General features: G+C 45.8%; 1 protein-coding gene and 1 long non-coding RNA gene across 6 annotated transcripts in view; one reads left to right on the forward strand and one right to left on the reverse strand.

Moving 5' to 3' along the window:
- Nucleotides 1-3,723: 3,723 nt before the first annotated feature.
- On the forward strand, nt 3,724-7,871 carry LOC130158292 (uncharacterized). Its single transcript, XR_008825232.1, has 3 exons — nt 3,724-3,845; nt 4,616-4,724; nt 7,449-7,871. It is a non-coding gene; the product is annotated as an uncharacterized LOC130158292 (long non-coding RNA).
- A 4,640-nt stretch (nt 7,872-12,511) lies between these two features.
- Nucleotides 12,512-14,305, reverse strand: part of FGF12 (fibroblast growth factor 12) — a 227,701-nt gene continuing 225,907 nt past the window's right edge. For all 5 annotated transcript variants that reach the window (XM_056358896.1, XM_056358897.1, XM_056358898.1 and 2 more), the window contains one exon: nt 12,512-12,734. In XM_056358896.1, coding sequence (XP_056214871.1) covers nt 12,616-12,734 — 119 coding nt within the window. In that variant the 3' untranslated portion in view covers nt 12,512-12,615. The remainder of the gene's footprint in view (nt 12,735-14,305) is intronic.

Raw genomic sequence — 14,305 nt, forward strand, 5'->3', positions numbered from 1 at the left:
ATGCTTTTCTGGTTTTGAACCAAGCCCGAGTTCAAACCAGGGTGGCTGGTGCAAAGATATGGCATGAATTTGTTCTTTGGTTTCAAAGGGAATGAGCTGTCTGCAGTAAATCAGGCAGGTTTCGCTTATGACTCTTCCTGACAGTGCAGTCTTTCTTGCAAATTGTTCTGCTATTAAGCGTCTATGGTTTCAACTCATCCAGCTTCTAACGTACTTTGCTGTTTATCTGTTTAATTGCAAGGGGTCCATTGTCATGCTGTCTGACTACAGAGTGCCAATTTAAGTGTCTACAACCCTGAAAGTGCACTGCCCATACTCCCAGCCCCAAATCCCTCTGCTTCGTGCAGGCATGCTGTGTCAAACCAGATAAGTGGGTAAATGCTAAAAATTTAGCAATTTAGCATGTGTTCAAAGCTGCCAACTGGCAAGAATCCTCAGAGCAGTAAGATGAAACACTCCAAGTTACAGAACAAAATGTCTGTGCTGGGGTACTGAAATACATGTATTAAATGTACTATTACTGAGGTTTAGTGGCAAACCAGAATGGAAGGTATTTAAACAAATCCTCGCTTGATGTAGCATTGCTGTAGTCCAAGTCATTGCTCAGCACATCACAGAAAACAATATTATCCAGCTTTTGTTCAATCCCAATTACTTTTCTGCTTCAAATAATAAGGAGCATTTTTCAAAAAAAAAAGTGGGGTTTGCTTAGACGTTAGGGAAAATAAAGTTGACAGACACCAGAACACTGTCTTGGGAAATTTGCTGTGAGGCAGGCACAAGTATAAAAAAAGTAATTATATGTGAATGTTGATAATTCATTTACGTGATAGTGGCATTGTTAGAGATGCCAAAATCCCATTTTATCTGCATCTGCATGGGCAAGCTTTTTGAACAAGTTTCTATGTTTCCAGTAGTGAGACTCTTCTGATGAGGCTGTAAGAAGCACGAGGACTTCTCCATTGCAGCAGGAAGAGGGCTCACATCAGGGTTTGGCGACAAGTAGTCCCCATTTGAGGAGTTCAGCCAGAAGGTCCATGCTGTACTGGGATCCTGTGTGAGCATCAATCACTGTCTGGGTTGCATCACGTAGGGATGGCCACGAAAGGTTTAGTTCATTAAGTGACTTCTATAAAATAACTCCTGTAGAGAAGACAAGGTGAGGTGCAACAGATCTGACATTCAGTCTGCCTTTCTCTGGTAGGTTAATGAGGAAGGTGGGAGAAATGGTTCGAAGAACCCCTGGCTTCATCGCAGGCCTGGAGTCAACAGGGAACAGCCTGCAGCAAGAAGCCTCTGACTGGACACCAACTGATGCTTCGGTTTGAGGAGAGGTGAGTGCAAAATGTGACACCTCAGCAGCCTGTAGGTCCTGTATGCTGTGCGAATGCCAGGGTGGGAGAGGACAAAGCAATTTCCGCTCCCGAGCTGTTGCATCTAGCCAACACGTTTAGTGCACGTGATGCCACACTGTTCCATGCACTGTGGTAGTCCCAGGACCATGGACATATGCTTTTAGTCACAGCCTGTCACCTCATCATGTGCCCTGAGGTGCTGTGCGTGAGCTGTAGGGCCAAATCCCACCCTCCCACCTCCCTCCCACCTTCCACAAAGGGTGTGTGGAGCCTTGAAGGAAACCATACCAACCCAGCCATCACTGTGTCTGCTCCAAAGCCCAGGGAAGGTGAAGGACGGGTCCGTTGCTGAGGGTATCATCATGGAGTTCACTATGGAGCTCCTGCCACTGAAGAAATCTTATTCTAGCAGTGAGTTGCATTGCATCCCAAAGCAACAGAGTATGTATGAGCTTAACAAACTCAAGCTCAGCTCTTCTCACAAACCAAAATAAATTGTTTCCATGCCTGCCCGGATTCTAAATTAGCAGAACAAACAGTCATTTAAAATGAATGATTTCAGCTCAGAGGAATACAAAATCAGAGACTGTATTACTTCTCATTGTAAGAATACTGTTAACCAAAAAATATTACCTAGATTTTCAATCTTCTATAGACTGGGCAAAATATCTTCATTATACAGTGGTCAACAGACAATATAACCAGTTCTGGCTCCGCATCTGTCATGTCCAACACTGACGGATTGTCCTCTTTCGTGCTTTTACACATAGCAAGGGTTACCAGCTACATGGCTCACATCTTTATTTGGCCTGTGTGGAGGCTGGACCTGGAAAGATTTTACCCCAGAATTCACCAACATGAGCTGTTTCTCTGCTCTGCTGTGCACTGCAGGGACCCCAGCAGCTGTGGCATAAGACAATGTTCAGGTATTGCCAGAGGGGAATGGGGGTGCAAGAGGAAGGGAGGAAGGAGTGCCTGTGGTGTCCTGTCTGGAAGGGGGAACAAAAGAGAGGGACCAGGCAACATTAGCTGAAACTTTGCACAAAGCTATTTGGCGACCTTTCTGCAGCTCTGCCTCAACTAGTCCCAACTCTCTTGAGCTGCCCCGTCATCTTTTCTGCCATTCTTGCCAGCCATGCTTTCCTTCACCTGGTCCAGGAAACCATTTTTGCATGGAAGGAGGTTAGTAGGTGATGTCTTCTGAGACATATTCTTCTGAAGTGCAAACCCGTGCAGGACAGCTATTTGCAACAGGTTATAAGAGGTTACTTTCAGGCAAGCATAGATGTATGATGAACACATTACTCTAAAGGCAGCTCATAATTTGATACAGACCTTTGGAAGCATTGCTACCAAATTCCAGTTGTGCAAATTAAAACTGAGTGTTTCAGGTCAGATTCAGACTGCTGCAAAGTCAACAGGGGTCTCTCACTGTCTCCAGCGGGGTTTTTATGGGATCCATATTGAATAAATAATCAAGAAGTAAACCTGTATAGAATCTGATTACCTGGTCTCCAGCCTCTGGATGAACTCTCTGCTGTATCATGAAAATATAACATTGGCATTTGAAATTCCAGCAAACTGGAGCAGCAATTCCATCACCCAGCTGCATACCTCTGGTCAAGTTCATCTATGACTTCTGGTCCTAAGTCACTGGTCTCCGTTACACAAGAGGTAAGACTCTATGATTTACAGCTGTCCCTTCTGCTTTTAATAATCTGCAAAGAGATCTTTCTTACATGAACTCTAAGCAGCTGCAGGTGCCTGCACGAGCTGGCAAATCTGTCCCCCAACCATTCACTCTTTCCACAAGTCACCATGTCTCCAAGACTGCCAAGATGCCCCTGAGATGACCCAAAGGATCTCTTTTATTTTAACAGCCAGTTTTTTGTTATTCTGTCCAGGAGAAGTAAAGCTATCAATTGCACAGAACATTTTAAAGCACACCAAACAGCAAATATTCCTCTGTTTAGGATATTTAAATATCACAAACCACAAATTTCCCAGTGTTACTATTTTGTAGCTGGCATTTGTATTCTAGTGCTCCAGTCTACAGTCTGAGGAGGTGACATGCTCGCATTAAGGCTAGAGCAAAAGGGGATGCACACATAGCCTTGTGCAGTCTGCTTCCAGGCAGGAATTGCTTTTGCAGAGCCTTTCTCTCCAATATATTGACTTACAGTCACCAGGTTTGAATACCACGTCTTCCTCACCATGATGAGGCTGGATGTATCAGGTAGAGCCAGCATGGCTGACACAGGCCACTTTGTGCCAGAGTGGGTGTCTGCAGCCAATCTTGGCTGCATTTTTTGACCCATCTACTTTTTTGGACCTTGGTATAATTGCCCTAATTGCATGTTTCCACTAGGTCTTTGCCCTCAACTACTCAAAAGCAGTTTTCAAGGTGCTGACCAAGTCAAAGTCTAAGGCAGCCTGACTGCAAGATGCTCTGTTGTCATCCGAGGTTCCTGCAGGGTCAGATCCATCCAGGTATCACATGTACTACTGGTACGGGGGGTATTACACAGGAGATAAGAGGGGCAAAAGGCTATAGGCATAGATAGACAGACACACTCTCCCTCCAAAAAGAGAAAGTTATGCCTACAGTTTGCCCTTCTCAGTCCTTCAACCAGCAGAAAAACACTGGTCACACTGTTAGATAAATCCTACAGATGTGGAAAAGAGGAGCTTCCCTTAGGTTAAGATAGAGGATGAGCGGTGCCATCCAGCATTAAGGGAGAGATTTTGAGACAAAGGAGGACTAAGTCCTGCACTGCCCTGTGGAAAGATGTTGTACATGGCTTTGGGGTACACAAGAAAAAGTGGGACATAGCAAACGTAAAGTCTGGATTTTAACACCAAGAGTCTTCATGTTATTTCCTGCAATCCTCTGGCACAATGCAATCATTTTCTAGCCCTGAAAATGACGGTCAAGGTTTGATAAAAGGTATAACTCATCAGTATGTTCAGAAGCAGCTGCAAAATCCAGATGGGAAAATGACCTTGGTTCCTGTAGTTAAAGAGAAAATGAGGCTTGGGCCAGATTAATTCCCAGGGTTGCACATTGATTTCATTGGAGTTGCCCTGAGGGTGAGTTTGATTCTTGACTCCTTAAAGTTTCCAAAACAAGCAAAATCCAGGTAGGCGGCAGTATGGAACTGATGAGACTTTTTACTGATGGGGCTTTTTTGTTTTTTTTGGTTTTTTTTTCCCCAGTTGTTTTAGTACAAGCTACCATAATGTAAAATTTATTCCCACAGATCTGTAGGAGCAGGTGACTGTTTTAGAAAGAAAAGGCAAAACCTTCCCCTGGAACTAGCTCATGCTGCCTTTGGAAAGATTTCATTTCATTGACGAGCTGCTTTTCCTGTAAGTACACCCAGCTTTGACTCTCGGGAGTGCATCCATTTGGTGTCTCTCTGAAACCATGACCTGCTGATGTGTTTGCAGAAGCTTCTCCCAAGAAATGTATTTCTGAACAAAAAAATGGTTTTACTGAATTAATAATAGATGGGCTTAAGCTGCAACAGTCAAAGTTAAATTACTACACGTGGTGTATGTACATGTAATATAAATTACTACATGTACAGGTGGACTCCAAGGTTTGGGCATGGCTAGAGCTAGGTTATCATGCTCCTTGCCAATCAATCAGATGTATCTGTTACTTAACTTTTGCCTTGTTTGAAATGCTACCGCTCTGTAAAAGGCCTATTCAATCCTACAGATAGAATAAAATTCTGAATAGTCCAGTGTTTGTATCTGGACAAAAAAACCCAGGGGTGAGCATAGGAATTAGAAGTTGGATTTTGTTTTATAGGGGAAAATATGGAAGGGGAATCCAAAGATGAACTAGACCCTCTTCCATGACAAAAATTTAGGTCTCTGAGTCCCCATGGGGAGCTTTTCCTGGGAAGCTCTGGCTCCACACACTGACTGCACAGTTTGAATTCAGATTTAAGTCCTACATGGCAGCCCGTTGTCCTTGCTAGGAGAGTCACTTGAACTTGCTGGTGAAGGGAAAACCTTGCAGTGCCCTAAATGTGACTTTCTGAAAGTTCATTACAAACTCACGTGAAAACTACTCATCTGAAGGGCAGAAGAACTTTTGTAGATGTGTGACTGGGCTGGGAATTGTCAGAGTATCCATCTGTTTATGAGATAATGTTTCCTGCTTCCACACCAGAAGTCAGTGTTTTCCCTATTAGTTCTGCTTTTCATTCTGTCTGATAGCAGGAAGCACAGAAAATAGTGCAAATTAGAAATGAAGATAATGCAAAGTTAGACGCGCCTCTTTTTGATCTTCAAATTGAGTTAATGTCAAGCAAAGCTTGTGCTCTATGCACTGGCTTGCCTCTTTAACGGTGAATTGAGTGAAACTATTTCACTTGGCAGCTTGTGCAGCAAGTTGGAAAAAAAAATTAATAAGTGGCAGTGTCAGAGTCACAGCACGTGTGATGCTTCTGAGGCCCAGTTGAATCAGAAGCTCTTTGCCTTTGCAGGGTCCTGTTATCATATGATCAGACCATTTTATAAGCCAGAACGTTGTGATCCTCACAGCACCCCTCCAGCAGGGCAGACGGAGGCTTCTGGCAGCATGAGCACAGGCTAGGAGCAGCGTAGCAGGAGGGCTGACACCTCTGTGTTTCCGATTTTGGGGTTCTCACTATGGGTTCTGCACAAATCAGGGTCCTTGGAAGCAGAATCACCCAGGCTGTTGAGCCTTGTTTTCTTGTCCTCCCTGGCATGCCTGGAGGAGGTGTGCGGTGCCCTGTAAGGGCTCTGTAAGGTCCCTCTGGCTCAGCCCACCAGCTGAAAGCCTGGCTTTGGGATGCCTTGGCTTGCGATCCCACTGCTGTCCAAGCAGAAACTGCTCTGTCTTGTTTGGTCTGGGATGCCCCAAGGACTCTGCAAGGATGATCTCCCAGGGAAACTCAGACCCCTGGGAAAGGAAAGCGTCACTGCATGCAGGAGCCAAGCCAGGAGCTGGATATAGAGTCTTAAATGTCACCAAAGTCTACTTCAGGGACTGGCACTAAGATGGAGCCACTGATTGCTTTTCTCCCTGCAGTTTTTCTCAGAGCTCAAGGAATTAAAATTCACCAAAAGCCTTAATTTCTGAAAGACATTGTCTGACATACTTTGATCTTCACAATGTCATTTAGTCTGACTGTCGGACCAACATTTTCCTCCTCCCCTGTGCTGCCCCTTCTTCTTTTTTTTTTTTTTTATCAAGAAATGAGAAATAAGAGTAGTAACCAGCTACCTAAGATGCAGAATACACACAAGATTAGCAGAGCAGAAGCATACCGCTTCCCAGCACTGCTCAGTATTTAAACTGAGATATTTAGTTCCCATGGGGAAAATTGTACTAGAATAGAAAAAGGCACAGCATGCAGCTATTATTGGGGCAGTGATTGTAATGAGCATGGAAAATGGAACGATATATAACCCGTTCTTAATAGACTCTTGGGAGGGTTATCCTCTGCTTCTCCTCAGTTCCCATACCCAGACACTTTTTTTTAATAGTTGGTAATGACTTTTTTTTTTCCTGAGAGCCCAGATCCATTTGTATTGCTCAGTAAGCATTAATGGCATTTCCCAAAGATTAATCATCCCCCATGCCCACACCAGAATATTGTTTGAATAAAACAAACGCCCTTCTTTCTTTTCAAGCAGTTGTTTGACCAGAGATCCTATCCTTTCCAAAAGGCCACAAAAGATCAAATTTTTGTGCACCCATTCTCCAGTTTCCTCAGGTGGGAATGCTCTGGAGCCTGTGCAAGCTCCTTCCACCATCACAATGCTCCCTAGTGTTTGCACTGGTGAGACAAGCCCTTGAGCCAAGCTGACCTAGACCTCCTTTGCCAAAGAGAAGGTGCCTGAAGTCCAAGAGGGATGCAGGTTAGGAAGATGTCCAGCTTCCTGTGCGTTCAACAGTTATTTATGCAAGTATCATGAAAATAAATATTCTGTCCTGAAATGGTAGTTACATAGCTTTAACTTTGTGGCCACAAAGGTTTGAGCAGTTTTGAGATGTTGAAAATGTGTCAGTCTGGCTATGGGTTTTTTTTAATTATTTTGTCCTTAATCAAGGTGTCCAAGAAGACCATGGGGAAATTGGTTGATGCCAGGATTGTTGCTCAGCAGCTGAAGCAAAGCAGTCAAGCTTTACTCTATGCTGGTGAGGAGGATGTAATTCTTGTTGCTTTTTACTCCATGGAAACAGCCTTCAATCACCCTGAAGGCTGAAGCATTGGCGGTGGGAGAGGGAAGACGTGAATGCCATGGAAACCTCTCTGCTTCACTGAGGAAGCACCGTGGTGTTTTTGATTTTACTCCTAGGTGTGTGCAGTGGGTCATCCCATAGCAGCAACTAGAGGTTTTGTTCTAGTTTTGGGAGCGGAATCTGTGTCTGAAGGCACTTGTGTTTTTTCTTGTTCCTTCCCTGCCACCCACCCTCTCCTTCCCTGATGCAAAGTGATGTTTACTGAGCCCTACCACCCTGGACCAGGGCTAAGCTATGCCACAGTTAATAGAGGTCTAGTGCTGGACATGTTTTGGGGCCAACACTCCCCCCATGCCAACACTCCCCCCATGTTAAAAGTAGTGTATAGCCATCAGCAATGGTTGGTTTTGTTTGCTGTAACTCTGCATCACCTTTTTTTGGGAACTGTAGTCCTCAAAAAGACAGTTCTTTCATGTCTACCATACATCTATGCTGCAGCCTTGCTGGCGTGGAACCAGGAAGGATGGCACATTTTGTTTCCTGCTACCTCCGATCAGCCCGGGGAGCTTACACCTCCACTTGCTCCAGCTTTGCTCAGAGAGTGTGGCAATGATGTACAACCCTTCTGGGGCAGTAACGCTCGTGGTGCCCAGTCAATGCAGTTTAAGGTGTAAAGTGAGGCCTGTGACAGCCTGAAGGGCTGTGTGGGGCTCTATCAGCCAGACCCTATCTGAGTGCAAACACAAAAATGTTGCTGACAGACAACTTTCATAAATTGCTTTGTTAAGTGTCAACTTTGCTTTATAGCACCTTGTCACTTGCCAGTGCTGACACTTGTGGCATGATTTGCTGGTGCAGTATGGCTTGCTTGTTGTGCTAGTATCTTTTCCTGCATTTTTTTCCTAGCAAATCCCTGATGGTCCAAACTGGAGCCATGTTATCAGGTTTTGCCTTCGATGCGTAGGTGAGAGGAGCTCTGTTACATAGCATGGATTGCCAGAACAGTGCCAACATCACAATGAAAAACCAAACCAGGGTGAGGCAAAATGAATACTTTAAATGTACCCATATTTCTGTGCTGTGAAGTGTTTTCTATTGCTGGACTTTTCACGTTCAGGTTCTTCTATAGCAGCATCTGTTATTCAGAGGGCAAAGGTTTGTTGCAGACCTAAGTTATTATTGACCAGGTGAGACGAAAACATCCTTCTTTTTTATCGTTTACTTTTCTTGGCCTTTTTCTGTGCTGGATGTTTGCCCAATGCCATGCCAACATAGCTAAGGGAATTTGTCCTACTAGTATCACATAAAGGCTAGACAAGGGGTGTAGTCACTGTAATGTTCAACAGAGTCAAAAAGCTCCCTAAATGGTTGTGGCATGTGTGGCTAAAGAAAGAAACAAAAGAAACATCACTCACCAGGACTTAGACACTGAGCAATGACAGCGAGAAGCAATGAAGAGACTGTAGGAACTTCAAAGCAGGAAAAAGAATCTCTGTGGACTCCCCCTTTCCCTGCAGACTGGGAACTGGCAGATGGGTAATTAACAAAACCCACAGCACCTCCTTGAGATACAGCCTGGGGAGAAAGCTTGCCAAGGTATCTGAGTAAGAAAAAAAATATGCCTGAAGCCCTACGTGGTACCTGCAAGCCGGGTAAGTCCCTGGGCATCTGGAGGGCATTGGGGACCCGAACTCGAGCAGCTCCCAGTTAGGAGCTGGTGCAGGGAGACACTGTGGAGCTGAGCTGTGTAGCCCTACTGTTTTTTGGGCTGTCTTCATGTCAGGAGTCCTTGCATTACACCACAGAGCTGATTTTTGCAACTTCCTTAGAGGTCAAGAAGCGCATGCTGTTTCCTAAGGTATGTGGGAGGGTTTTATTGTGGTTTGTGCCACCACGTGTGGCTCACGGTTTGCCAGGGCTAAGTAGGCAGCGAGGAAAGCCAGCGCTCAGAACACACGGCAGAAGACCTGCTCCAAGGTGGTGCAGACCCTGAGTGTGAGCAGGATTAATTAGCTCTCACTACGGGCCAGCTCAGTGAGCATAGCGTGAAGGTGATTAGCTCAAACAGTGGACCAAAGGAGCAGATCATTTTGACATTTAGGCCTGAATGTAGCATTTCCAGGGGTTCTTGCAATGATTTGGCCAAATAAAATTATCAAGGCAAAAGGCCAGTGTGGGAAGTGGTAAGTGAGACACATGTAGGACTGGATCTGTGATTGCCCATGGCTTTCTGGGGCCTTAGGGTCACACAAGGTCACAGCAAGGTCATAGCACCTTTTGGTCTCTCATGCTGGATCTGCTCTAGATGACACCAATGACCTTGGCACGTTGCTTGGCTGGGGCCAGAAGAGGCTTGTGGTGCCAAGGTATGCTGTAGTTCTTCTGTTCTGTGGCAGGTACTGGGCTTTCCCTCCAGGAGGGCAGCTGAGAAAGGCTGTGGTCAGTGCCCAAACCATGGCCTGGGTGTTTGGTGGCTTGGTTAGTTCGGGGACCTGCTAGCTCAGCATGTTGGTCTTGAGGCTCTGTTTCTTTGAATGTATGTCTCCAGTGAGTAAGCAGGGCCCCACCGCTTAATTTGGGGTGCTCTCTAGTTTGTGAGGGAGCTGAAATGCAGGCAATGGATTGCATCAGAGGGGGCTGGGGGCGTATTCCTGAGCTGAGCATGTACTGGTGACCGTGCCCCAGTGTTGTGGGACTGGAGGCTCTGAGGAGGGCAGGAGTAAGTCACTCTGACGCGACTGGCGGCCCCAGGTAAACTTTGTTGGTGCCTGCTGCTGGCGTGCAGGCACCGGGTGCCCTCTGTGTCCCTATAGTACGGAGGGGCTGCCCGTAGGTGCAGCATTAGGCAGCAGAGCCATTCTAAGAGGCTCTTTATTTCAAGGTTTCAGCTTTTCAAAACACAAAAGGACAGGCTTGAAATTCATTCCTTCATGCTGACCCTCGGAGTCTTCCATAACCTTGAAATCTAGTGCTCTCCTTAGCTCTCCTCACTTGTTCTGCACCTGTACAGAGCCACTCACCGAGCCCTGCTGCACCGGTGACGCGTGCCATGGGGTGGAGGGCAGCCAGGCCAGCAGCCGCTCCGCAGGGAGCATCGCAGCGTCTCCCACAGCCACAGCAGCTTTGCAGTATGTGGCCACCAGCCAGCTGAGGCATTGGCCAAGATAGCAAAGAAGCCTCAACAATTAAGGTGGTATTTGATGTCCGCCCATAATTTGTGAATGAAACAAACACTCCTGCCTGGCTTGTAACAGCAAGGTTCTAGGCTGTTCTCACCCGTTAACCCTCTCCAAGCCCTTGAATATTTGCTTATTCATTTTGCTTTTTACTTCTCACAGGTGTTACAACCCTGGCCTTAGCGGCAAAACCTCCCTAGGCACCTCGGCCAGGGCAGTGCCTGTCTTTGTAACGGCAACTGCATCGCCTCTACGATGTGCTGCTCCTGCCTGCAGACCCTGGGTGCCGAAAGAGGTCAGAGACTGCAGCTAATGTATGTAGGCAGGGAAAGCGCATCTGTCCATACCGCCCTGTTTTGGTACCACCCATGGGAGCAAGGGTGTGTGATTCACTGCTCACCACCGGACTACAAGGAAAGTGCCAGACAGGGCGAGACTTGCAAATCCCACTAATGCCCTAGCTGCTGCAAGCGGGCTCAGCACTGAGCATCCCTCACCCCATTGCCCTCTTCCTCATCTTTCCCTGTTTGTGAATGTGTTACCTCTGAAGTGCTTCTTCTGCAGCCCCAGCGCCAGCGAGACACAGACCCATACCCAGGTTGCTGCAGCATCTCAGGAGGTCTCATCCCGCAACAGGCTTGGCAGGGGTAAGGCTTTGGGTTAGAGGGGTGTGTAGCCTCGGCTTTGAGTATGTGTAAAACGAGATGTGTGTGGAACCTTAACGCTTAGGGCGAGTCCAGCTGCTAGAAGGCAACGGCGGCACCTCCTCACCCTAGCACAGCTGGACAGGCACAGCCACTCATGTTCCCCTGTAGTGCCCCCTGCCCTGCACACCCCACCTACTCCCTCCCCACACCCCTCTTCTCACTGAAATCCCTCCCACCCTCTCACATAGCACATGCCTCATTGTTTCCAGCTGACAGCGAGGATTTCAGTAGCATTTCCTGCTCTGTTTTATATTTTAAGGAAAGTAGCCATCCCTCCTTCCCTTTATTTTCTAACTCTCCCCTAATAAATATGATCACTTCATCTTGTGAGACCAGAAAACCCATTTCTGAAATTCCCCTGGCAACTAATACAGTAAAACAAGCCTATAAATATAAATAATTATGATAAAAAGGCACAAAATGCCAGACTTGGGTCAAACATACTCACACAGTGATACTTGCAACTACACAGTGTTTGAATGTAGATGGAAAAAGCTGAATACAGAGCAGCTAGTTTGTTGCCCATAACTGTCAGACTCCTAATTTGGACAGGCCATATTTTATTGATAGCAGAGCAAACAGTCATAATCCATCCCTACCTTTCCTGCTTTGTGAAAAATCCCATCCATCCCCAGGGAAGCAGGGATGGAAAAAGCAGTGGTGTGAACGTGACGTGAAAGTATAAGACAGCACAGTCCCAAGCTGCATTTCCCACGTGTTTCTCGCACATCATATGCTAAGTTCAATTTTCCAAAAGCTCTGTTTTATTTTTAAAGGTAACATCTTTATTATTATTATTATTATATTTATTAGTTGTTATTATTATTATTATTATTATGCAGAGATGAGATTTTTTCCCCCTTTGATCACAGAGCAAACAGTTTGCTTTTGAAAATGTTAATGGAGTCCTGATTTAAAACATATTTTCTTCACTTTTTTTGTTGTTTTTGTTTTTTAAAACGTTGCAACAGGCAGGATCTGGTTTTCGATTTCCTCATCCTACACAAAGAAAGATTCTGGAGTTCAGACTCGCAGCCACTACCGGTAGGTCCTGCCTTGCTCAGTTGTCATCTTCTCAGTGTGGTTTCGCCAGGTGGGGTGGGTAGGTGGGTGGGAGGGGAGGAGTTGGAAGAAGGGAGTGTATTTGTCAGCTATGTCGAGTCTTGGTTAACAACTTTGCCTCCATTCATGGTTGGTGTCCCTGAACTTTTTCTTGAGCGTCCTTGTTTTTCTCCAATTTCATGCAGCGATGGCTCTCTGTACATGCACACTGCAAACAGAAAAGACACCCATTAACAGGCCTGAAGACACAGACATTAGTGACCATAATGAATTATTTCTTTGTATATGAGGCTGAAATTTCAGCACCAAAATAAACACACACACACACAGAAAAACTCAGTGACCCAGCAGTAGATCCCGTTTCCAAGTAGGATCTGTTACCTGCCCTCACTGCCAGTCAGATCCTTCTTCTGCCTCTGGATTCTTCCAAAGGTACAGATAGAAACAGGGGATTTCTCACAGATAAGTCTTTCTAGGTTTTCTGTGCTTTACTGTTTTTCCATAATATATTCCTATTTATGTAAAATAAACATTCCAGTTCACAGCACCATGTATTTTCTCAAGATGCCGATTATCATCTAATAACAGGTCCAAGAATTTACCAGTTCCTAGCCCTTAACCTCCAACAAGAAGCCCTTGAGACTCTTGAATCAAAACTACACTTGCATCTGAGCCATCCAAGCCTTCTGGGTGTTAAGCTGTGGATCTGGAAGTGGTGACTCAAGCCCATTTGGCTCCTTCTGCTAGGAGCTGAGGTTTGCTCTCAGCACTTCCTTTTTTTTTCCCCCTGTAAATCAAGACAGCCAGCCAAGGCCACGAGCTGACACGTGGGAATGAGTTCAGTGACAGCAAGCCAGGAGCCAGCCCAGCTCTGCATGGTCACCTGGCAGCGCCTGAGAACAGGGTGGATAGAGGGCACCTTCTCCCCAGACCCTAGCTAAGCAATGTGTGTCCTATAAAAATGTACCTGCTGGAGCTTAGACAGCCTGAGCAGGCAATGTCTGCCCATCCCCATGTCCTGCGAGGCATAAAGTATTTATCCAACCCGCCATGTGGACTAAGTCCTCAAAGCTGTCCTTGTTCCATGTGAGGTGTGCCAGAGCAGGGGTACATGCTGAGAGGCTCAGCAGCTCACACCAAAGGGAGCATCTCCGATGAGCTCATCATGGATGTGGGGTGTAGATGTGATTGAAATAGCGAGGCATCTCAAGGGCAGACACATTGGAGTTGAGAACTTCAGGTAGGTCCAGACTGCAAATGTCACGCTCGGATCTTTGCAAAAATTAGGATAGAAAGGAATGATCGTGTACCGCTTCATTTTGCAAAGCTGTCACGTCACAATGGCACAGAGCTCAAACACAGGGGACAGAGCCCACCAGGTTTTGATTCCAGGTGATCAACAGGAACAAAATTTCAAAAATTATCTAAAGAAATCAAAAAAATACCCTATGTATGAAAAGGCGATTTAAGCACTTATATTTATAACCTCCCCTGATTTGCAAATAAATCCTGGCAATTAGAGGCAGGCTGCAAGTGATGTTATTGCTCTGCATTTTACTCATAGCTAGATAAACAGTTATAACAGTGTGCAACAACACACGACAGAGATAAAGTGCAGTCAGCTGTGTATTAATAGGAGGAATATTGCACTGAATATATGAGCAGTGAAAAAATATTACTTTTCCCATACATTTTTCATGCAAGGCTTTCAAAGCAGTTTCAACACACACACTAGCTGGGCCTCCCAGCGTGGCTACAAGGCAGGCGCTGCTCTGCAAA

This window comes from Falco biarmicus, chromosome 13, assembly GCF_023638135.1.
Source record: "Falco biarmicus isolate bFalBia1 chromosome 13, bFalBia1.pri, whole genome shotgun sequence".
In the NCBI taxonomy this organism is placed as follows: Eukaryota; Metazoa; Chordata; class Aves; order Falconiformes; family Falconidae; genus Falco; species Falco biarmicus.